At 52.1% G+C, this 20,227-nt stretch overlaps 1 protein-coding gene and 1 long non-coding RNA gene across 2 annotated transcripts; one reads left to right on the top strand and one right to left on the bottom strand.

Annotated features, from left to right (window-relative positions):
* Positions 1-6,877: 6,877 nt before the first annotated feature.
* Positions 6,878-10,317, bottom strand: LOC125336283. Its single transcript, XR_007207719.1, has 2 exons — positions 8,357-10,317; positions 6,878-7,303 (listed from the first exon to the last, which is right to left on the bottom strand). It is a non-coding gene; the product is annotated as an uncharacterized LOC125336283 (long non-coding RNA).
* Positions 10,318-10,533: 216 nt separating this feature from the next.
* Positions 10,534-14,327, top strand: SRSF1 (serine and arginine rich splicing factor 1). Its single transcript, XM_048324668.1, has 4 exons — positions 10,534-11,141; positions 11,339-11,523; positions 11,751-11,923; positions 12,180-14,327. The coding sequence occupies exons 1-4, from the start codon at positions 10,948-10,950 to the stop codon at positions 12,372-12,374; spliced, it is 747 nt and encodes a 248-aa protein (XP_048180625.1). The 5' UTR covers positions 10,534-10,947; the 3' UTR covers positions 12,375-14,327.
* The last annotated feature ends 5,900 nt before the right edge of the window (positions 14,328-20,227 follow it).

Below are 20,227 nucleotides of genomic sequence, written 5' to 3'. Positions count from 1 at the left end.
CCACATGTTTCCCCCGGGATGTGTTTCCAATCCCAGGCAATTACAAGTAAAAAACCACAGACTTCGTGCCCATCTGCCACAAGAAATGCAGAGGTCTGACATCCGAATGCAGGGCTGACAGTGTGAGTGTGGCTGCAGCATTCCTTCCACCAGCTCCATGTCCATGCTGTACCTCTGCAGAAACATCCCCCACAGGAAATTTTTCTTATTTAACCTGAACTCACTTTGATATGACTCAGCCCGTTACTTCTGCTCTGCCCCGCTATGGATGTGGCACACCGACTTATTTTATAGCACAGATCCACAGCAGACAACAGCTGAAATGTCACCTTCATCTCCTGTCCCTGCAGGAATTCCTTCCCTCTCTCCTCCTCCCACGTGTCTCCTGCACCTCTGCTCCCCTCCTTTCTCTAGACTCCACCATCAGTCACTCTCTTTGCCAACAATCAATAAAAACAACAGCAGCAGTAAAGCACCTTCTATTAATTCCCCTCTGGGTGGAATCGAGGGTGTGGGCACCCTGGAGCAGGACTGCTGCTCCATCCCAAGGGGGATTTGGCCATTTCATCATATCCACAAAAGCCCTTGCTCATGGCTGCAGCCCCCCACCAGCGTTGTGACTGCTGGAGCCGGGTCCCTCCACGGCACAGCCCCCCAGGGCTGCCCCATGTATTATTTTTTACCAGGAGTCAATTGTTTTGGCAAGTGTTTTGCAAAGCGCATTCCGGAGGGTTTGCTCTCCATCCTGGGCTGCTTTGATCAATCTTGTTTGCGAAGCAGTTTCCAGGGCCCTGGTTAATGTACGTTATTATCTCCCTGAATCCCTGCTATTGAACCTGATAAATCCCGTGGAAAAAGAAATAGCCCTATAAAAGGAAAGGCTCTAAAACCTCCCGCGGGAGCTGCCACCGCTGACGCGGAGGGTTTGGACACTATGCATGGTCCTTTAACAGCAAGAGCAGCCCCAAGTCCCCTGATTTATTGCCTGATCTGCAAAGGCTTTCATCCCAACGTGAGACCAGAGCGCAGGAATGCCAGACCTGGGACTGTCCCCCTGGTTTCCCAGCTGGGAAGAGGCTGCATCCCTGTAACTGCTGTGGGAGCAGCTGGGTAGTGGGTGCAGAGGTTGAGGTGTCCCTGCCCAAGGAGAAATGCTTCTCTGTAGGGCTGGATCACACACTCCCCAGCAGCATCACACACCGGGGCTCTGAAACCCCAACGCTGTCCCCAAAGCCAGCACGGCCTTTCCCTGGCTCCAGCGTGCAGGGAGCCATCGCTCCTTGTCTTCCCAGGTCTGTCCCGGAGCAGAGGCAGCTCTAGTGTGGCACCACGGCAGGGCAGCCTGGGCTTATCTCCAAGGCAAATGGGCTTAAAAATGCGACAGGCTATAGACGGCTTTTTGTCTAAACCCTGCGTGCCACAAGGCAGCACGTTCCTGCCATCCCACAGGCATGAGAGAAAACACTCCACAACTTGTGAGCCTTATTAATATGGATTCAGGTCAGCTGCTCTCTGCAAGTTTTTGCGAGTGACTCGCGGTGTGCAGTTCATGCAGGATCCATAAATAAGGATGTCTCTCTGGAACCTCGGCAGGGTCGCATGAGCACAGGGATGTAAGAACTGCCTTAGTGTACGCAGGGGGACAAGGGGTAAGAAGCCACCCAGTCCTCTGTTCCCAGCTCTCACCACCCTAGCCCAGGCTCCTGGACCGGCTGGATGCACTGAGGGCTGGCAACTTCCTTTAATCTGATGTCTTCTGAACAGAAAAACAGGTTTGGAGACAACATAAACACCGAAGGAAAGGTCACATCAAAGCCACATGCTCTGTGACCATGTCTTGTGGCTTCACTCCCACAGTGGGCTGTGCAGGGCCCTGAGTCAGCCATGGGGCAGGGGTTGGGGACACAGACTCGGTGCTTGCAGGGCCAGGGCCAGGCTGATGGGTAACTTTACTTTGAGTTTCTCCATTTTTCTTTTTCTGTGCTCCCTCTCCTTGGGCTGGTGCTCTGGCACAAGCCCTACACCCAGCGTGGTTTATCTGCAAGGCGTCCTGCCTGCACATCAAAGGCTTCCTACATTTTTAAGGCTGGAAGGGCTGTTGTGATCATTTACTCCACCCTCCTGTGAGCCACAGCACTTGCCAAAGCTGGGTTCCTGTGGTCACACAGAGCACGGTGCTGCCGTCAGAGGAGCTGGGAGGTGCCAAGACATGCTGGTGGCTTTGGGCTGGCTGCAGGGTGGGGGTTCCTGCTGCCCCACCTCAGCACATCCACGCAGCCACGTCTCCGTGCCGCACTCCTTCCACTCTGCCATACTCCTTGCTCCTTCTTCCAGCCACGGGCTGCAATCCCCAGGGCAGTCCCTGCTCCGGGAGCACACTGGGTGCTCACCAGTGAACCTACTGGGAAACCATGTGCAAACCACTTAGTGCTCATGCATGCAATGATTGAGCAGTCATGCACAGGCTGATTGGGCATTTGTATGCCAAATAACGGGCGGGAACTGCCCGGGTGCTCATGCACGCCCTGATCGGGGCTCATGGGCACGGGAATGAGCCATCCATGGATGCGCTGACCCAGCTTCTCTGCAGGACTGACCCTGCACTTGTGCGAGCTCTAAGTGTGAACCTGTGCGTGCTCATGCAGGGTCAGTTAGGATGCTGATGCACGGCCTCCTTGGGTGCCCAAATGCAAATTATCTGGGCACTTGTGCATTCCCTGATTAGGCACACATGCATGAATTAATTAGGCACTGCACTGAGTGTTCACTGGGAACAAGTGGAGCCCAGCACAGCGACAGCCCCACACAGGGCAGGGAAACCTGCCAGCACCGAGCACGGGATGGTGTGGCACCAAAAATCTCTGCTGGCTCCCCCAGCGTGTGAGCCGGTGGCTTTGCCTCCCCAGCAGCCTTGCTGGCATACGCCAGCCGATCTCACACCTTCCCCCGAGCTCCCCAGGGCGTAGGAAGGAGCTACTGCTGTACAGACAACTTAAACCCTGTTCTGGCACAGCTTAAATACAAGAATCTCCAAAAGCAGGAGACAAGGTCTCCACTGTGTAGAATAATTTAGGTCAGTCTCACTTCTGCAATGATTTATTTAAGCTTTAGCAGTTCCTGGCCCAAGTGAGGGAAAAAATGAAGGAAAAAAAAATAGAATCCCCCGTATTTACACTATTTTTCTGTAATGTTTATCTTGTGGAAGCTACAGCCTCATCTGCCAGCGCTGCTTTAATCCAGGCCTGCAGACATTTCCACCACACACTCACATTTCTTAGGATTGTGCTTCAAATTGGAGCAACTTGCTGAGCACAAAATCTCAGCTGTAAAAGCTTTCGAGTGGTTGCTTCTCCCTGGAAAGTACGTCCCATCCTTCGATCACTCTGAGGCTTTACCAGGAATGCTCTTGCCTTCCTGCAATCGAAAAAACAGCCATCTGAGTGGGCTCAGAAGCAAAGCAGCCAGAAACAGCCCCACTATGGTACAACTCCACAAACCACAGCCAGGGAGTGGCCTGGGAAAGCAGGGCCTGCATGGGTGTTGGGGGCAATGTGTATTTCAATGCATACAAATGTGTTTATGACTGTATATTAGCAGGTGGGTGCTCACGGGCTCGCCCTGGGCTGGCATCACTGAAAGCTCCAGCCAAACCCTCTCCCATCCTCCTCACCAGCCTGGTCGTGTCGATGCTCTCACTGAACTCTACAGAAGGTGCTGCAACAGTTGATCTGATCAATAAATACACATTTTATACAATCCTTAAGTCTGTAATATCTCTCTGTATATAAGAGGCCATGAGGGATTTTGTTTTAATTAGAGGAATACTTAAGGCTACTCTGCCTCCTGCTTAATTGGCCTTGGAAATGCAGCAGGAAGGGCTGTCCTTGTGCAGAGCACTTCTCCGAGCCAGCACAACCCAAAGGCTCAGGAGGGCACGAGGGCAGGAGCAGTGAGAGAGGGGAGTATAGCCCATATCCACCTCCATCCAGCATCTCCAGAACGAGCCAGGAAAACTTCTGTCTGGAGCTGCAAGTGCACCCCATCCCCTGCTTGACACCCCCAGGGTGGAATTACTGGGCAGGGTCCAGCCCCATCCCTGGTCTAAGGAGATGGTTATCGTGGATACATGGGGAGAGGTGTCAGGAATGCACTTCATGGCCAGAAAAGAGCAGAGGCTTCCAGCCAAATATTGCCAAAGTTTGCAAAGGTGGTGGTTTTCTTACGGGAATGTCACAACTGCTTAGGTCCCACGGCCCGGAAATATCCGTGGGAGGAGAGCACAGCTCTGCACAGACATGTGGCCTTGGGAACAGCCCTCGGTGCCCTGGGACAGCTCTGCCTCTGTGCTGGGATCCAGGCCAGCCTGTGGTCAGTCACCAGCAGACACACCTGGCTTTGCCATGGAGCACCCAGAAGCCAGTGGATGCCAGAGACATCCAACGCCATGCCCTCAGCGTAAACCACCAATGTAAGGGTCTGGAAGGCATATTTCCAGCTCATTCCAGTCCCACCAGTGCCCAGGGGCACTTCAGCCCCAGTCCATCACAGTGCTCAGCTCGCATTTAACTCCAAGCAGACATGCAATCAGTTTGGGAGCAAAGCTGTCCTCTGCCTGGGAGGATAGGGAGGAATAAAAAGAGGAATAATAAACAAAAATGAGCCCTAGAGGGAAAAAACTGCTCACTGACAGCATTGATGCTCTCGGAGCAAACAGAACGGGAGGCGCTGCTTTGTGCTCGCCCTCGGCCCGGCAGCACAGGTATTGTTTGCTGCTAACAGCAAAAAAGCCTCACAGGGATGCCACACGTGTGTGTGTGTGTGGTGAAACCCTCCGGAATGGGAAGACGAATGACAAAGCAGTGAAGTCCTTGGTATGCCAGGACATTATCCAAAGCCTTGGATTTATGGTTAACTGGTTCCCATGGAGGAACTGCAGCTTTTACTGGTGCTGCAGCTCCCTGCCCTCGCCAGCCCAGCTGTCCCAGGCTCCTCCTCCCAGGCAGCTCCTACTCTTTCTCACGTGTGATGTTTCAGAGGATAAAAATGTTAATATGCTTCTTGGGAAATGATCAAATTAGTATCCATCGTTCATGCTCTAAATGACAAAGACCTGATATTCCTATTTACAGCCCTCAAGAAACTGTACCTAAAAGGCCTATTAGGAAAAGGATAAAATAGGTTGTATTTCTTGTTTAGTTGGGCTACTGTGGTACCAACAAGTCCAGTATCACACATAAATCAAATTGTCTTGTTCTTTCTTTGCCCTGCAGAGCAGAGCGCAGGACAGTTGCTGCTGGGCCTCCACTCCTAATTTCTGACAGATCTTTTAACCTGCTCATTCAAAAGCACTTACTTTGCATCCTTCTCCTTAAGAATTAATGGGATATGAACCATGAGGTTTCCTAGATTAGGAATGTCTGGATAATAAAATGCTGTGGAACAGGATTTCCAGTGGGAGCAAAATTCTTTCAGCAGCACCTGAGCACTGGGATCAGCAAACTGCTCCAGACCTTGGTGGCTGCTCCCACCCTGGGCCTTTTGTAAACGTTGAGTTTATTTTTCATCGTTTATTTGCCTTCCATTGAGCTCTGACAGGAAAAATATATGGCTCGATGTCCCTCCCACCCTAGTCTCTGTGAGTTTTTGTTTCACATGGTTTTCACAGTCCCTCGCCTCTTCCAGTGTTTACATAAAAGTTACAGCGCCCATGAAACAGCTCCAAAATCTTTTATTTGTATTTAAAAATATTCTGCTTGAAACCAATTTTAATGCATTTCTCTCTCATTGTAGTTCCTTGCGTTAAATAAAACCAGCAAGCCCACACTGATACCACAGGGGCTGCATGGTGCTGAAAGCCCCAAGCCGGGGAGGGAGCGGGGACGTCGGCACCGCTGCCAGCGGCTCTCCACGGAAAGCTAATGGAAAACCTCCCTTTAAAAACCACTCAGGCCTGGCAAATTTGGGTTATTTTTGGAGAACAAAGAGATCCAGCTCTATCCATGCTCCCGAGGCTTGGCTCAGTGGCATGGCCCCCACAGAGACATCCCTGGGATGTGTAAGTGCAGAGCTCCCACTGCCTGTGGCTGAGCCATGGCCCTGCGGTGTCCTGGTGGGGACAGTGACAGATGCCACATACCAGATAAGAAGCTATCAATACCTCCAATGGACAAACCCTGTTTCAGTTCCCTGTGTCAGGATGGCACCGTTCACTCCGAGTTGGAACACAGGGGGTGGGAAGGGAAGTGCCAGGAGGAGCTGGTGAGCTCCCGTTGCCGGTGCACTATGGCAGCGGCTCCTCGCTGGATCCTGGTGTGGATGGCTCAGCCGGCTGTGTGCCACATGCCTGGAGTGTGGAATGCATCGAGGGGAAAGGAGGCAGCTCCAGGAAATGCACAGGGAAATAAAAACAGCAAAAGGAAAAGGAGCAGCTGCGGGGAAACACTCACTGCCCAGACCCTGCCAAACCACGAGGTTCCCTCTGGAACGAGCAACCCAAATGGATCTGCTCCTTTCCACTTATTTATTCCTTAGCAGGAATAAACGTTAGCAGGTTTATTTACACTGACAGTTTGCATTCATTTTCCTCCCTCTCCACGTCAGGCCTTGGAGCATCCCACCAGGCAGGGAGAGGGAAGAGCAATGCAAGCAGCTGCTGCGATATTCGGTGACAGCAGGAGGCAGGGAGCAATGGCAGAGCTCTGGGTGAACAGAAATATCTTCCCAGGGAAATAAATCCATGTAAATGGATTGGGGGGGCTCATTGAAACTTTCTGGTCCGTGCTAACTGCTGCCCCTCTCCCTCCCAGCCCCAGCCATGGTATGCTGGCATGTGGGAATCACTGCAAATCCAAGTAACATGAAAACAAGAGAGCAGAAATCACAGCAAACCCATGATTTTTATTATTTTTAATTTTTTTAAATGAACCTTTTATTGCTACCAACCGGACAAATAACCACACGCAATTTAAATGATTCTGCTTCCCTGTGCCCCGTGACTCTGCTCCAGGGACCCTGGATCTGAGCACATCGGGGGGCCAGCTGTATGGCGTGGCTGTTCTCATGAAGGAAAACAGCAGGGTTTTGGAAATTAAAAAAATGAGCATTCCCAATCCACCTGGGACGATTTGAACTCCGGTGGTGTTACCGCTGCTTGTCTGGCTTTTCTCCTTTAAGTCTCCACCCGTGTGTGTCCTTTTGGGCTGGCTTCCAGGAAAAATTCCCACTGGCAGTGTGCTGTGTTTTCCGTTTGCATCCAGACATGCCCCAGCATGTGCAGAGGAAATCTCTTTGCTTAGAGATAAATCTGCATAAACAGAACGAGCTCTGTCACCATCCACTGCTATGGGAATTATTTTCAAGCTTACACACACTTTCCTTGTCTTGTTTTAAACTCAGAGTTTCTCTGAAAAATCAGACTGGTATTTCTGCATCTTTTTCCTACATGCAAAACAGTAAGTTTGATAACTTTGAGGCACTATTTAAAATGGAACACACACACACACACAAAATATCAGCTTTGTATTTCACCTCCAAAGACACAACCTGTGTGGTTTCAAGTTACTGGTGAAATGCCAAGGAAACCCCTCCAGCAGCAGATTCCAAACGACTGTTACAGGAGGGAAATGGCAAGTTTGGACAATTCATTGCTCAGTTCTCAAAAAAAAAAACAAGTTACAGCTTCAGATGCCTCTTAAAAAAATGACCATTTTCTCCCAAACAATCTGAGCTTTGATGAACTGTTATTTTGCAACACAGTTAGATTAGTCAGGACTAATCCCAGCTGGATAGCTCTGTAGTAAGGATTAGGAAAAACAGGTTCTCTGTGGCAGAGCTGGGCGATGACAGGCCGTGGGCCACAGCCCCAGCCCTGCAGCTCTGCTTGGGAAACCTCCTGCTTCCCAAGTTTCATCAGGAAGAACAATAAGCAATGATGTTACATGGGTAATATTTGCATTATTCACCAATATTCTCCCCTGGACAGCCCTGGTTTCTGCTGCTCCCATTTTGAGAACAAAACCTTGCCATTTTACAGTAGTTGGCTTCTTATTTTTTTAGCAAGATTATTTGCCTTTGCCTTACCAGTAATTTATTTTCTACATAACTTATTAATTCCCCACATATGTTTTGCTAGAAAGCCAAAAATGACTCGGAGAAATAAGTATTCTGCAGTATATCCAACTAAACACTCCACTGATAACACAGAGCTAAGGAAGGTAATGAGGAAGAAAACATCCAATACTTCTATAAAGAGACACTTCATTAAGGTAATTAAGAGACTCATTTAAAGCAGTTATGAGGATTATTAAGACACAAAAGAAATTATGCAACAGGGTTTCCACCAACCAAGCAGACTTACCATTGGTTTATGACGCCTTTAAGAATAACTTTCAGTGGTTTTAATAAGTTTTTGAAAATAGACGTTCATTTCTTGGCAAAGGATGGAGTTTCCCTGCACCTGGGAAAAGCATAATCAGGATCTTTGTGGGGTTTTTTTTTGTGGGGAGAGGACTTGTTGGGTTTTTTATTTGCATTGGGAGGGGCCTTACAGCTCACCTGGTCCCACACCTGCCATGGGCAGGGACACCTTCCACTATCCCAGGTTGTTCCAAGCCTTGGCCAACCTGGCCTTGGACACACTTCCAGGGGTCACAGAATCCCTGAATCGTAGGTTGGAGAAGACCTCCCAGATCACTGAGTCCGGTCCTTGGCCCCTCACCACCACCCTGTCACCCAGACCACGTAACTGAGTGCCGTGTCCTGTCATTCCTTGGACACTTCCAGGGTTGGGAACTCCAAAAAGTGTTTCTGCTGAGCTGGCAAATAACTGAACAGCTTGTTAAATTGTGAATAGCTTGTTAAATAGTCCAAAAACTCCATTATTTCCCCCAAATCACCCAGTGAAGTCACGTAGAGCCGTGCTGGAACTGCAGGGGCCGCAGTCACTGCTCGCTCACCGCGTTGTGTTCCACTACAAAGAGAACTGTGAAGCCCTAAAACTCTGTCACAGATGCAGAACATCTGCAGGCAGTTGGGAATTTACCCTTTGCCATCCACTCCTGGTGAAGATGGGCTCTCTCACCCCACCTCTCTGCTGTTATTTAATCCCTTGGCGGCTCAACAGGGACGTTCCTTGTTCAAAACCCTGGAGCAGAGGCATTGCTGCCCTTCCACATCGAGAAAAACGAGCAGCATTTGTAACAGTCACACCTGTCATGATGTTACACTGAAAACATTTCCCTGTCAGCCACCGATTGCTGTTTTTCCAGAGGAATATGCATTTTTCATTAACATGTGAAAAATGAGGGCAGCGTGATGGGCTCCAAGGAAGAGGCAGGAGGCATTTTTCACAATCCCTTAATTAACTCATGAGCCTAAAAGGGTTTCCTCCACACTCCAACACTGTTTTAACCCCTCATGGTGGTTTCAGTGACTGAACCTCTCCAGCACCATGGGAGTCTCCTGTGCCGATACAAACAACATTCAGGGATCAATGAGAGACACCTAGATTGCACAAGATCATTTATTTCAATAGTTTTTAGCACAATCTCACCCACCTTTTTGTATTATCTTGTGGACTGGGGCACACTGAAGTGGTTTCTCACTCTAAAGCTGCTTTAACACATCTGTGAGGGCTTTGTGGCAATGCAGAGTACTCCACTGGTTTTTAAAGTGGCTTTATTTAAATTATAATTTTATAAACATGACATAGTTAGATATTATTGCCTTGCTTCTTTTGAGTCTGTTTTTGATGTGACCCTACATTAAACCTTCACGAATGCACTATATAGAACACCCTTCTGCAGGAGCACGAGGCCCTCAGCAGTGTCCTCAAATGTATCCACCTGGGATGCGACTTCGCCTCAATTTCTAACGCTGTTTGCTCCTCCGCTTTTATTAACTTACACACCAAGTCAAGGCCATCCTTAGAGTTTGTTTCGCCCAAGCTCACCGTGCTCAGCTGCGTCGGACGCAAGAGCCCCCAAGATCCGTCATACGGGTTCAGCAATGGGAAAGCACACCGTGAGCGGGGGAGAAACCCCAAACCCAACTGATTTAAACCCAAACTCCAGTTGCTGAGGGAGATGTGCGAGCTCGGTGCCCACCTCCCTGAGCGGCTGCTGCCGCTCCCTGTGCCCCCGGGGCGGCCATTTTGGGTCAGCCGCCGTCCTGCCCCCGGGGAGCGGGCAGAGCCCTTTTCCGCACCGTCTGCGAGGCACGGCACAGCGGGACGGAGCCGTGAGCGCGTCCCTGCGGCCCCTGAGCCGCGGCGGGGACACCGGGGGGACACCGAGGGGACACCGGGGGGACACCAGGGGCACACCGGGGGCACAGAGCGCGCTCCCGCCGCCGCCCCGCGCGCTCCCGCCCCCGCCGCGGTGCACTGTGGGACGCGCCTCGCGCTTGGCGCCAAGCGCCCCCGCCGTCCCGCGCAGGGCATTGTGGGGCGCGCCCTCCCCGGCCGGGCCTAGAGGCGCGGGACGCCGCACCGGACGTGACGTCACGCAGCCGCCGCCGCTTAAGCCGCCGCCGGGAGACGCGTCTTCCACCTGCCGCGGGCACGGGAGGTTTCCCACGGCATAACTGAGCTCGCCGCGCCCCCGCGCCCCACGGCTGCGCCACCCGCACGGACTCGGCCTCTCCGAAGCGGCAAGAACCGAGGGACTATTTTGCGGTGAAACCGCGCATGCGCGGGGCGGAGGAGTGAGGACGCGGCGGAAGACGCGTGCGCCGCTGCTCCGCCGTGAGCGCGGGTGGTGCTGCGGCTGGTGCTGCGTCCCGGGGTGAGATCGGTGCGCGCAGAGGCAGCGCGAGCGGAGCCGCGGGCGCCATTTTGAAGCGGCGGTCGGGGGAGGTGACGAGCGCTCCGAGAGCCCGGCCCGGCCCCGCCACCGCCGCCCCGCGCCGCCCGCACCGCCCCGCGCCGCCGCAAACATTGCCGACCTCGCCATGTCCGGCGGCGGCGTCATCCGCGGCCCGGCCGGCAACAACGACTGCCGCATCTACGTGGGGAACCTGCCCCCCGACATCCGCACCAAGGACATCGAGGACGTGTTCTACAAGTACGGCGCCATCCGCGACATCGACTTGAAGAACCGCCGCGGGGGCCCGCCCTTCGCCTTCGTCGAGTTTGAGGACCCCAGGTGAGACCCCTGTGGCGCTTCGCTGGGCTCCCCAGCCCCGAGGGAGCCTCCGCTGCCCGCCCGGGAGCAGCGCCCCGCGCCCTGGGCCGCGCTAACGGGGCCGCTGAGGCGGCGGGCGGGGAGAGGCGGGCGGGAAGCGGGAACAAAGGCGGGGGGTGCGGCGGCCGCGCTCACCGCCCGCCCCGTGCCGCCCGTAGGGACGCGGAGGACGCCGTCTACGGGCGGGACGGCTACGACTACGATGGGTATCGCCTCCGCGTGGAGTTCCCTCGGAGCGGCCGCGGCACCGGCAGAGGCGGCGGCGGCGGCGGAGGGGGAGGAGCCCCCCGGGGCAGGTACGGCCCCCCGTCCCGGCGCTCGGAGTACAGAGTGATAGTCTCGGGTGAGTCATTGCTCTCTCTTTCAGCCTAAGTACTCCCCCAGGGTCCTCCAGGCGCGGTGCTGCTGCGAGCTTCCCCTTAAAAAGCATCGCCCCGTGTGCTTCGGGAGGGGAGGAGTGGTGTCTCCCGGATGCTGAGCGCTCCTCTCCTTCACTGTGCCGCTGCTGCTGTAACTACAGGAGGTGAAGCTCTAATCCGGTTTTAAAGTCACGTTTTGGTTTTTCTGTAGGGCTGCCTCCAAGTGGAAGTTGGCAGGATTTAAAGGATCACATGCGTGAAGCAGGTGATGTATGTTATGCTGATGTTTTCCGAGATGGCACTGGTGTCGTGGAGTTTGTGCGGAAGGAAGACATGACCTACGCTGTGCGAAAGCTGGATAACACTAAATTTAGATCTCACGAGGTAGGTATCACACTTACTTTCTTTGGCCAGAATTGGATACAAGGGGCTTAACAGTAGGATTTGAAGGTAAGGAACGTGTGGTGCTCACTGTTTGGTTACAAAGCAGCTAAATAAGTGTGTGGTCAGGCTGGAGATAAGACGTGTAAGCTCTGCTGTCTGTCCCGGCCGTAGTAACGCTGTCTGCAGTCTGTCAGCATGCCTGAAAGATGGCCCTGAAGCCTCGACGTTTCAATCGAAAGTTCTGTCTATTCAATAGGGAGAAACTGCCTACATCCGTGTTAAAGTTGATGGCCCAAGAAGCCCAAGCTATGGAAGATCTCGGTCCCGCAGCCGTAGTCGTAGCAGGAGCCGTAGTCGAAGCAACAGCAGAAGCCGCAGTTATTCCCCAAGAAGAAGCAGAGGATCTCCACGCTACTCTCCCCGCCACAGCAGATCCCGATCTCGTACATAAACATCACTAGCTCTGATCTTTTTGTAGAACCCCATGTTGTACACAGTTTTCCTTTACTTAGTACAGTCTTTCATTATTTTTTTTAAAATTCCAACTGTTTTACTCGAATTGGCTGAAGTGTTGAATTGCATTCTTGTGTAAAATCCCTAGTGAGTATTTGCTCCTCGACACCGACATTCCCCTCCTGTCTTTGGTAAATTGTATTTTAATTGCTGTCAGTCAGGATTGTTCCGGTTTAGTTCTAGTTCAATACCAACATTCTTGGAGCTGTGGTATTGCTGTGTAAATGTCTCAGTGTTCCGCTGTGGTCGAGACGAGCTGGGGATGTTGGGATGTTTGTGGCTAACTTGTCTCTTCTGGGGGATCTTACATTTTATCTTGCCTTTTCGTGTGTCTTTCTGTAGACATATCTGAAGAGATGGATTAAGAATGCTTTGGATTAAAGGATTGTGGAGCACATGTCAATCATTTTAGGATTGTCAAAAGGAGGATTGAGGAGGATCAGATCAATAATGGAGGCAATGGTATGACTCCAAGTGCTATTGTCACAGATGAACTTGGCAGTATTGACCTTATACTGAGAGACAGGGGAATTGAGGCCGAGCACATACGTGTCCCCACGTGTCGCTTCAGGCATGTTCTCGTGACCGCAGGCTGCGATTGCTCTTCTCTTTTAAAACTTCATTTTCTGGGGGGGCAATTGTGGCCAGATCCCTGCTTTTGTAATTCTCTATTCCATTCTAGTTTTTTAAAGGAATAACCGGGGCCGGGGGGGGAGTATTGGTTTATTTCGTCCCACAGCGTTTGGTTACAAGTGTCCATGTCCGTAGTATCCGTACACTTGTAGTAGAACTTGCAATCAGAGTATAATATCAATACTGCTAAAATCTGCATGTCCTCTGTGTGACTGATACAGCGTGGCTGTTGCATTTTTATAAGTACCAGAATGAAAGCAAAATAAAAATGGCAAACCTAGCGGGGAATAATTTAAGTCTCAGCCCTGCCCCCTCAGACTAATTCACGATTGACTCACGATCCGTGTGAAAACACCGATTGTTAACGTTCCCTCCAGCTGGGAGTGCAGCTGTAGTCCAGCCATTCCATAGTAGGTGGATAGACCGAGCAGTTAAAGCTTTTCCAGTTTAGTAAGACCATTTTTTACAACCACAAAACCTCGTACCCACCAATGCGCTGAGTATGTTGGCATTTCCAGTTGACATATTGTAAATATTTACAGTGTTTCCTCCAAATAGTAATTAACATTTCTAAAGAAATTATCTGAGCATCACCATTGGAAAGTTTGTTTTGGGGAATTGATAGTTATTACTGTACATCTGAATTAATTGATGGCAAACATAACTGATCATTCCCCAGAATCCTATTTTTTCATTACAGTATCTAACTTTTTGCCTCCTCTTTTTTGGTTTTGCTGGTTATAAAGGTTTGGATTGGAGAGGGCTCACTGGATCCCAATCCTTGGAGCTGGATCATTGGATTCAAATCATAATGTGGATAGGATAGGGAGGCTGAATTACAAGGATTCATGGAGCGGGATCAAATTACCAGGAACATAGGAGTGGATTCCTGCCCCAACCAAACCGCATTCGTGTGGATTTTTTTATTCAACTCAATTGGCTATTCCAAAGATATTTTTTTTCCTATTTTTGACGATTGGAGCCCTTAAGATGCACGATGGAGTTTTGCATTTTTTTGGTAAAAGGAGCAAAGCGAGGACCTGGAGAGGTACGCTGGAGCAATCTCCTTGGAAGGATTCAGCACGAGTAGATGGTAAACCTTAAAGGGGAAAAAGGGGGGTTTGTTTAAAAAAAAAAAAAAAAAAAGTAAATAAGTCATTTCTCTAAATTTAAAGACCAAAATTGGAGTTAAAGATGGCGTAGGTTTCAATTGGCAATTGCTTTTTTTTCTTTGACAAATAAAATTTTTACAAAAACACGCCCCGTGTCATCGTTGGTCGCGGAGTCTCGTCCTCGCCCACCGCCCTCGCGTTGGGGATCCGGACAAAAGCCTTTTGTGTGGAACAGAGCCGGAGTGTTCCACAGGAAGCGTCCATGTTTGAGCTGCTCCTCAATAAAGGATCAGTTCCCTGGGAAATGGGTGGAATTTAGTAGTTGGGGAAGGGAAAAGAATGAGTTCTCCATGCTTAGAGGGAGTGTTAATATGAGGGTTGGTGGGAGATCACATGGGGAAAATGGGAGATTTATGGGCTTGTCCTGAGGATGAATGGGGGCAGAACTGCTCTCTCTGACCACTACTGGTGTGGGGGGAGGAAACTGAGCAGGAGCTGGGATCTTGGCGTCATCCCTGAGCTGTGGGCACTGGGAATTGCACCCCTGTGGCAGCCGTGGCCCGGCTGCACACAGCGCCTTCCCAGGTGGAAGGGGATGGATGCCCAGAGGAGGCTGTGGCCGTGGGGACCGTGGGGTGACTGCTGCCAGAGAAGTTTGTTGGGATGTGGGAAACGAGGGCAGTGGGGGCTCCAGGGCACACGGGTGTGAGCTGGGAAAGCAAAGGTGAAGTTTGACTCAAAAACCCCAAACTTCTGGGAACTGATCTGTTCCACCACCGGTGGTGAAGGAAGGTGAAAGCGATTTGAAAGGGTACAGGCGTGCTCAGGGTGTTTCGTGAAGGGAAACCTGCAGAGTTAGGTGTGCCAGGACTGAAGTGGAGTTTGGAGAGGATCACTCTTCAAAGGACCCACGGGGAGAAGGAGTGAAGGACCCCAGGAATCACCATCCTCACTTTGAAATAGAAGCGTTAGTTCTGACCCAGGGAGTCCAGGCAGAGCTGGTGGCTCTAAGCAGGTTCACCAGGAGCTCAGCAACGTGTGGAGCACCAATTTCAGGGGTAGTTCAGCCAACTATGATGTGGAAGTCCCTGTACAAGGTGTGTGCTGGAGGTGCAGGAAGGCTGTAACTCGGATTTCCCTGTACAAGGTGTGGGCTGGAGGTGCAGAAGGCTGTAACTCGGATTTCCCTGTACAAGGTGTGGGCTGGAGGTGCAGGAAGGCTGTAGTTTGTCAAGCCTGGTTCTGGCACCAGGGAGCCAGTGGGTGCAGGATGTGCTCCAAGTCTCACCTGTGTGTGGATCAGCTACTGGAGCAGGAAATACCTGAGGATTGTTTGCTCCTGCGATTATCTCAGTGGTTTGGATCACCCTGTGGCTGCCCCGGGAGGACACTGACTCCCAGGAAGAGGACCTGGGAACACAGCGTTCTCTGTGCTGGGATTTGTGGAGTGTCACCTTCCTGGAAAGCTTCTGACATGGAGTGTCACAGAGCCGGTGGGGACCACACCTGTGCCAGAAGGCTGCCGTCCTCCCCGCAGAGTGGCAAGGCTGCCTTTCCATTTCACCTGGAAAATGGAAGGGAATGGAGCACTCCTGGGTTCTCTCTCTCATTTTGGCTTCCCCCCCCCCCAAGGGGAGAGCTCGGGTCACTCCAGCAGAAGCTGCTGGTCCTGTTCCTGCCCCAGCATCATCCACTCACTTTGTTCTCTGTGTCCCTGCTGTGGTGTTTGTGAAGCACTTTGAGATCCTGTAATAAACCTGTTCCCAGTGTGGAGCCCTTGTGCATTCCACCTTTTTTCTCCTAAAATTGTCAGCCAGCAAACAGCCAGCCAGGCAGTGCTGGGGCAGGGAAGCCACAGGGTGAAGCAAGGCTTTCCCCAGGTGCCCTGTGTTTTAATTTCAGATTCTGATCCAGCGTGTTCCGCCATCCTCGGGGGGAACATCATGTTCTCTGATTGACATAAAATAGAGGAATTAAATTAATATCTCAGAAACGTGCTGTGAACCAGGTTTGACAGCGTTAGGAGAAGTTAACTGGAGGAGGCTGTGCCTCCTGACACACTCTCAGTTTTTAATTATACCACGTTATGAGTTCATTAATGTTGTGACAGAGATGGTGAGGAGTCGGTGAGTTTTGGGAGCAACACTCCGGCCTGGCACAACCTGGGGAGCTCGGTGCCATCTCTTTTGCCCTTCAGCTTCTCCAAGGGTGAAAGTGAATCTGAGTAAGTGCCTGCTTGACTTCCCCCGTGGGGAATCTGCTTCCAGGCAGGGCCCTGGGAGCCATCCGCTCGCCCGGCTGGGGCTGGTGGGTAGAACTGGCATTGATTTCAATATCCTCGTGCATTAGTGGGAACGGGCTGGCTGCAGGCAGGCAGCTCTCGGTGGCTGTTCCACCAGCACGTCTTCCGGGAAGGTATTTGCTAGGATTTCAACAGATGCCAACCAAGGCACCAGGTGTCTTCTTTATGCATGTGCTCTTCCTGAAACTTAAGAGTTTTGAGAGTCCATTCTCTCTAAAGAAGGTGGAAAGGGGTAGGGAAATGGAATTGCCTTTGTTAAAGCAGATGGGGACATCCAAATGTAACCCCCTCTCCTAAATAATTTTTCCATCCAGAAGCAGGCGAGTTTCTGCTGCACAGCGAGCAGGCAGCGTTCCCTCCCCGGTGCTTCTACTCGGCAGCACTGGATGAGCTCCGCCATTCCTGCAGGGAATCCGCCTGTTCCGACGCTCCTGCGCTTCCGATAGTGCCGCTTTGTTGGTACAACTGAGGGCGATTGTGCGCCCCGGGGCTGGGTGGCCTCTCTGTGCCGCCCTCGGCCGCGCAGCTGCCCGGCAGCCCGGCCCGATACTGCCTTCTTTGTGCGAACACTTCGGGAAGCGCCGTGGAGAGGGAGGGAATCTCTCCTCCTTAACTGCACATCGTTCCGATAGCCCGTGCTTAATAAACCCATCACTAGCTCCGAAATAGAAACGGTTAGAAAACTTGTGGTTTCTCCCAGAAACCACAGTTTGGGGTTTTTTTCTGTTGTTTGGTTGGTTGTTTTTTTTTTTTTTTTTTTCTAACAAGAGACTTCTGCTTTAGAACAGGGGATTCTTTCATTGATCTGTGTGCGTTGGTTGTGCCGTGAGGTTTCTTGTCCTGATACCAGCAGAGTTTTTAGCTGTGCAGCAAAATCAGAGTCATTTCTAGATTGGCTAAAAACAGCCCCAGCTTTGGTGAGAGTCCCCCATGCCGAGTGCAGAATGATCCTCGCTGCACCTGCGCGGGAAGAGCGGTTCATCTGGAATTGCAGTTGGAGTGGTTTCAAATAGAAAGCTGAATTATTAGGAAAAATGAAGATTCCAGGCAGCTCCCTGTGTAATAAACTTTCCCTAAAATCCCTCTCCCGCACACCTGAAGGTGAGTCAGTGCTGTACCCACCCGCACTGCGTGGTCCTTGCAGTGCTTTGTCCTAGCCCGGCGGAGCTGCGGGATGGGATGGGCACAGAGCCTGCCAGAGTCATGGGACAGAACGGGCACGGAGCCTGGCAGAGCTGCGGGATGGGCACGGAGCCCGGCAGAGCTGCAGGACAGGACGGGAATGGAGCAGGGCAGAGCTGCAGGACGGGATGGGCACAGAGCCTGGCAGAGCTGCGGGATAGTCCTGGAGCCCGGCAGAGCCGCAGGATGGGCACGGAGCCCAGCAGTGCCGTGGGACAGGCGTGGAGCCTGGCAGAGCCATGGGACGGGCATGGAGCCTGGCAGAACTGCGGGGCAGGACGGGCACAGAGCCGGGCAGAGCCGCAGGATGGGCTGCAGCCTCTCCTGGCCTTCCCTCACCTTGCTCCTGGGTGCTGAGGGGGACCTGGCTCACCTCTGCGTCCCCTCCCGCCGGGCGGGCTGGGTGGATGTGCCGCTTGCAGAGCCATTAACATAATTTTGTGCACTAATTTGTGTAATCATTAAAGAGTCGAGCAGGGCATTGTTCACATGAGTAATTACCTCTATATTCTAATAGCTCTAATTCATCCCTTTAGTGAGTTTCGTGTTTCGGTGACTCAGCCACGATTCACGCTCGGGGTCGTGTATTTTTTTAAGAAATGCCCGTTTCTCGCATGACTTGGTTGCCCTCTGCGCAGATGATGACGTGACAGATCCTGACGAGCTCAGACCACGCGGATGCCGACCTGGGAAGATTTGCCAGCGTGGATCCGGGGCTCTGGGGCCGGCTGGATCCCACGGGGTGTTTGACTGGCTGGGAAGCTGCAGAGAGCAGCTGCCAGCGGAAATTTAAACATGAAAAACTTGGCAGTTTGCTGAACTCTTGGTATTTTCCTTCTGACAAAGGGCAGGGCTGTATTTTTGTAGTGATTTTTTGATACCAGATGAAACATGGGGAAAAGAATTCCGCTGTGCAGACTCTGGATCCATTGATTCTCCATCCTCGCACGTGCGTGTCTTTACAGTACACAGGGTGCAGGCAGGAGGGAAGGCACGGCGAGCATCATTTTCTGCCTGATTTGCAGGATGATACAGGATATTTTCCCGAGGGCACCCAAATTAATTTGAGGCAGAGCTGCCTGCTACCACCGAAGGTTTTGTTTCCCCCTTGGAAACACAGAGCAAAGTTGGTTCCTTGGCCAGTGAGAGCAGGGATGCTCTGCCTGAGGCTCCTGCCAGCGCTGCATGCTCATCCCTGTGGGATCAGCTGAGCGATGCAGATGAATGCACAAACATTGATTATTTTGGAGACAATCCATAACTGCCAAATGAGATTAAACACCACCCAGGTCCTAGAAAAAAATAAAAGTAAATAGCAAAGAATAAAGAAAATGGGGCATGGTGTTGGCAAAGGGTCCTGGGGGACCATCCAGCCGAATATTAATCCCTGCCATCCCCATCCCTGAAGGATTTCGGAGCTCTCTGCTGCTATTAATCGCAGCAGCCCTGCAGGGAAGGTAATGCAGCATTATCCGTGTTTTCCAGCTGTGGCTGGGGAGGAGGGAAGCAGCCGGCTCGGCTGAGCTTTGCCGTGTGTCAGTGAAAGATCAGGGATTAGTGTTAGGATTTCCTCGCTGGCTCGGCTGCTCTAATTCAGTGGTCATGTTTTTCCCTAAATGCACTGACCTTATGTGCCTGCTGCTGTACATCCCGTGCCCGCGAGAAGCCGGGGCAGATGGTGGAAGGGGAGCAAGGCAGGAGCGGATGTTTCCCTGCAGTCCTTGGCCCCGCAGGAATTATTACTAAAAATGGTCACTGGTGATTAACCGGAGCAGTGCGCTGCTAAGTAATTGGTACAGGCTCTGGCTCGGGAAGTTTTTAAATCAAACTGGGAATGTTTTCCTGGAGAGCAGCAGAGTTCAGCAGGTTCAAAGGCAGAGTGCTGAGGGCAGCGCGAGGCAGGGGGTGAGCAGGGGTCGGTGAGCACCTGCCAGGAGGGCTCTGAAATGTTCCATATGAGACAGAAAAAGCTGCGTGTCTCCTTGTCTCTGTGTACACCATGTAAATCATAAGGACACAGAGGAGCTGTGGCTGCCCCATCCATCCCTGGAAGTGTTCAAGGACGGAGCTTGGAGCAACCTGGTCTAGTGGAAAGTGTCCCTGAGCATGGCAGGGGGGAGGAACTGGATGATCTTCAGTATCCCTTCCAGCCCGAACCGTTCCACGATTCTCGGATTTGATATTAAACGCGGGCAATCCCCACCATGTGACATCAGTGCCCAGCCCTGCGCACCCCCGTGTGCGGCAGTCCCGGGGTGTCCCCCGCGTGTGTCCCCACAGTGGCAGCGGCAGAGATGATGAGCACGGGCAGTGACCCTGCGGGCCGCACCAGCAGCATCCCCGGCGGGGCCATCGAGGGGCGGCTCTTCCGTCGGGGCGCAGATGACAGCGGGCGTTCTATGGGAAAAAAGTTGTGGCGAAGATCACTAAAATAACAACAAAAAGCCGCTGGGTGCCGGCGGCGTGGGGCAGCTGCGGCGCTCAAGGTGCCAAGCAGAGATTAGCCCAGGCACGGCCGAGGACAAGGAGGTGGGAAGAGATAACGGCACTTCCCGGCGTGCG

The sequence above is a fragment of the Corvus hawaiiensis genome, chromosome 20, assembly GCF_020740725.1.
Source record: "Corvus hawaiiensis isolate bCorHaw1 chromosome 20, bCorHaw1.pri.cur, whole genome shotgun sequence".
NCBI classification, from domain to species: domain Eukaryota; kingdom Metazoa; phylum Chordata; class Aves; order Passeriformes; family Corvidae; genus Corvus; species Corvus hawaiiensis.
The sequence above is the reverse complement of the archived record's forward strand: the minus strand, read 5'-3'. Positions and strand labels throughout refer to the sequence as shown.